This window comes from Mus caroli, chromosome 2 (genome assembly GCF_900094665.2).
Source record: "Mus caroli chromosome 2, CAROLI_EIJ_v1.1, whole genome shotgun sequence".
Classification (NCBI taxonomy): Eukaryota; Metazoa; Chordata; class Mammalia; order Rodentia; family Muridae; genus Mus; species Mus caroli.
The window spans coordinates 26,702,018-26,704,244 of NC_034571.1; the positions used below are offsets into that span (position 1 = coordinate 26,702,018).

The following is a 2,227-nucleotide window of genomic DNA, read 5'->3' on the forward strand; positions in this document are numbered from 1 at the left end:
CATCCGACAGCTGGGACCCTTTCTTCCTCATGCCAGACCCAGCACTGCTACTCTGCCTGGTTCCTCCCCACAGGGTCACCCTGCCAGCTCACAGCGGGTGGAGCACTGGGCTAGTACTTGTTTGTGGTATGGATGTCCAGGACCTTGTTGTAAAAGGGTGAGAGATTTTTAAATGTCACCTGAACTCTCTGGTGTAGCCAGGCAGGAAAGTAAGGCACAGCATGGCAAGACCCCGACGATGAGAAAGCTGACTGCGCCTTCCACCTGGGGTGAGTGGGGCTAGCTGGTGCTCTGTGGGTCTGTCTGGACCTAAGCATCCATCCGGCTGCCTCTGTGCTGTTTGCTTGTACCATGACCCCTCCCCCCACATACACATCCTTTTGTCTCCTTGGTTTCCTTACTTCAGGCTCAGCGGCCCCTCTGTAGGCATGCCCTGTTCCCAACACCACGTGGAAGGCCCTCAATAGAATTGTTGATGGGCGCTGCTGGGCTTGGTGGCACACACCTTTGGTGCCAGTGCTGGGTGGCAGAGGCAGGCCAGTCTCTGAGAGTTTGAGGCTTGCTTGGTCTTCTTAGTGAGGCCCTATCTCAAAACACATAAACAGACCACAAAACTCTGTTGATGGTTACTAAGATCAGGATTTAGAGGCAGAGTGTTTGAACCTGTCAGGGGAAGGGGCCCAGCAGCAGCTGGCACAGTGGACACACACCACAGGTCTCCAACACAGCTCTCATCAGAGACTCTCAGGAGAAGAAGGTTCGAGGGGATCTTGGAAGCCAGCAGCAGTAGCCAGGGAGCAAGAAGCTCCAGGCCAGACTCAATTCAAATCTAGGTCGAGCTATGCTTCCTGAGGGGGAGGGGAGGGGACGACCCCTCTGAATCTGGGGGCCAGGGTTGAGTAGGTAGGAATGGGAAGGTGCGGAACCTGAGGAGCATGGGTAAGGGTGGTAGGTATGTTTGGGTGCACAGTTGCCAAAGCCTGTTTAAGGTTCACCAGGAGGGGCGCGAGGCATGGACCAGTGGCCTACTGCAGGCCAACCTCATGGAACAAAGAAGTCGGACACCTCATCCCGGCTTCTGTCCCAGTCCTGACAAGGTGATGATGTACAGAGTTTAAAATAAGCCAACCTTATTAGCCACACATTGTTTGCTGGGAGAAAAATGATGCTGTCCCCATGAAGAGGAGGGGAAATGGAGGAAGGAGAGGAGGAGGGGGAGGGAGAGGAAGAGGGGGAGGAGGAAGAGGAGGAGGAAGAGGGGGAGGAGGAAAAGGAAATTTCATTAATACAGACGCTTTTCTTTAAGAGTCCCCAGGCATCCTCCCTTTGAGGAGCCTGTGGGAGGAATTGGAGGAATTGAGTGAAGATCTACTTCACTCAGTGGCTAACGGCCCAGCAAGTGTGGGAGGGGGTGGGGGTAACTCAAGGCTCCCCGCAGAAGGGTGTGTTAATCTACATGCCTCAAGAAATTTAAGCAGACCACTAAACCCCACTAAATCGGAGCAAAGGAAAGCTGGAAGGGGGCTTTTGTCCCATTTCCCCCACTTTAGAAGTCTGCTCTCTTTGATCGTAAAAATAGTCATATTTCACCCCCCCCCCTAAATATCAGCAATCAGTGAACGAAGGAAGCGGAAGCCCTCTGGGAGTTTTCCCCAGATTAGACCCTTGGTTTAATTATTTAGCGCCTGCCTGGATGGGGTAGGCGGGGAGTGAGCCCTCCTGGCGAGGGCTGGGGTAAGTTACAAATGAGAGGAACAATTATAGCCCCAATTAGCCGTCAAGCTGGGAGCCTTGTCCGCAGCCTTGGGCCCCCGCCCAGGCCTCTCTGCACCCCAATTCGGTTCCCCGTGCAGGGCCTCCTCCCAGGCGCCACCTCGCCCCTCCCCCCACCGCAAGAGTAATCATACCAAGATGTTGCTGAGCCCAGGCGCGATCAGGGCAGAAGCAGCCCAGGGCTCCAAGAAGGTCCTAAGAACTCCCAGCCTCGTCTGTGCCGCACTGCTTAGGATCCCTTTCCCTGATCCCCTGAAGCCAAAAGAGGCAAAGTTTTCTAGGATATAAGAGCTGAGGTGGGGGCTTGGTCCTAGTCCTTGGGCACCAGGATTTGTGTCCTAGTGTCCACCTAAGCTTTATCAGTATACAGTAGGTGCTCAATAAATCGCTGTGGAATGAGTCACTTGGGTGTTTTTTTCCCTCCCTCCCTTCCTCCCTCCCTCCCTCCCTCCCT

The 2,227-nt window shown here is 54.4% G+C and overlaps 1 protein-coding gene across 1 annotated transcript in view; it reads left to right on the forward strand.

The window, feature by feature from the left end:
* Prrx2 (paired related homeobox 2) overlaps positions 1-2,227 on the forward strand; it is a 48,113-nt gene continuing 45,886 nt past the window's right edge. The window contains exon 1 of the mRNA XM_021155560.1: positions 1-269. Within this exon, the coding sequence (XP_021011219.1) occupies positions 173-269 (97 nt within the window). The 5' untranslated portion in view covers positions 1-172. The remainder of the gene's footprint in view (positions 270-2,227) is intronic.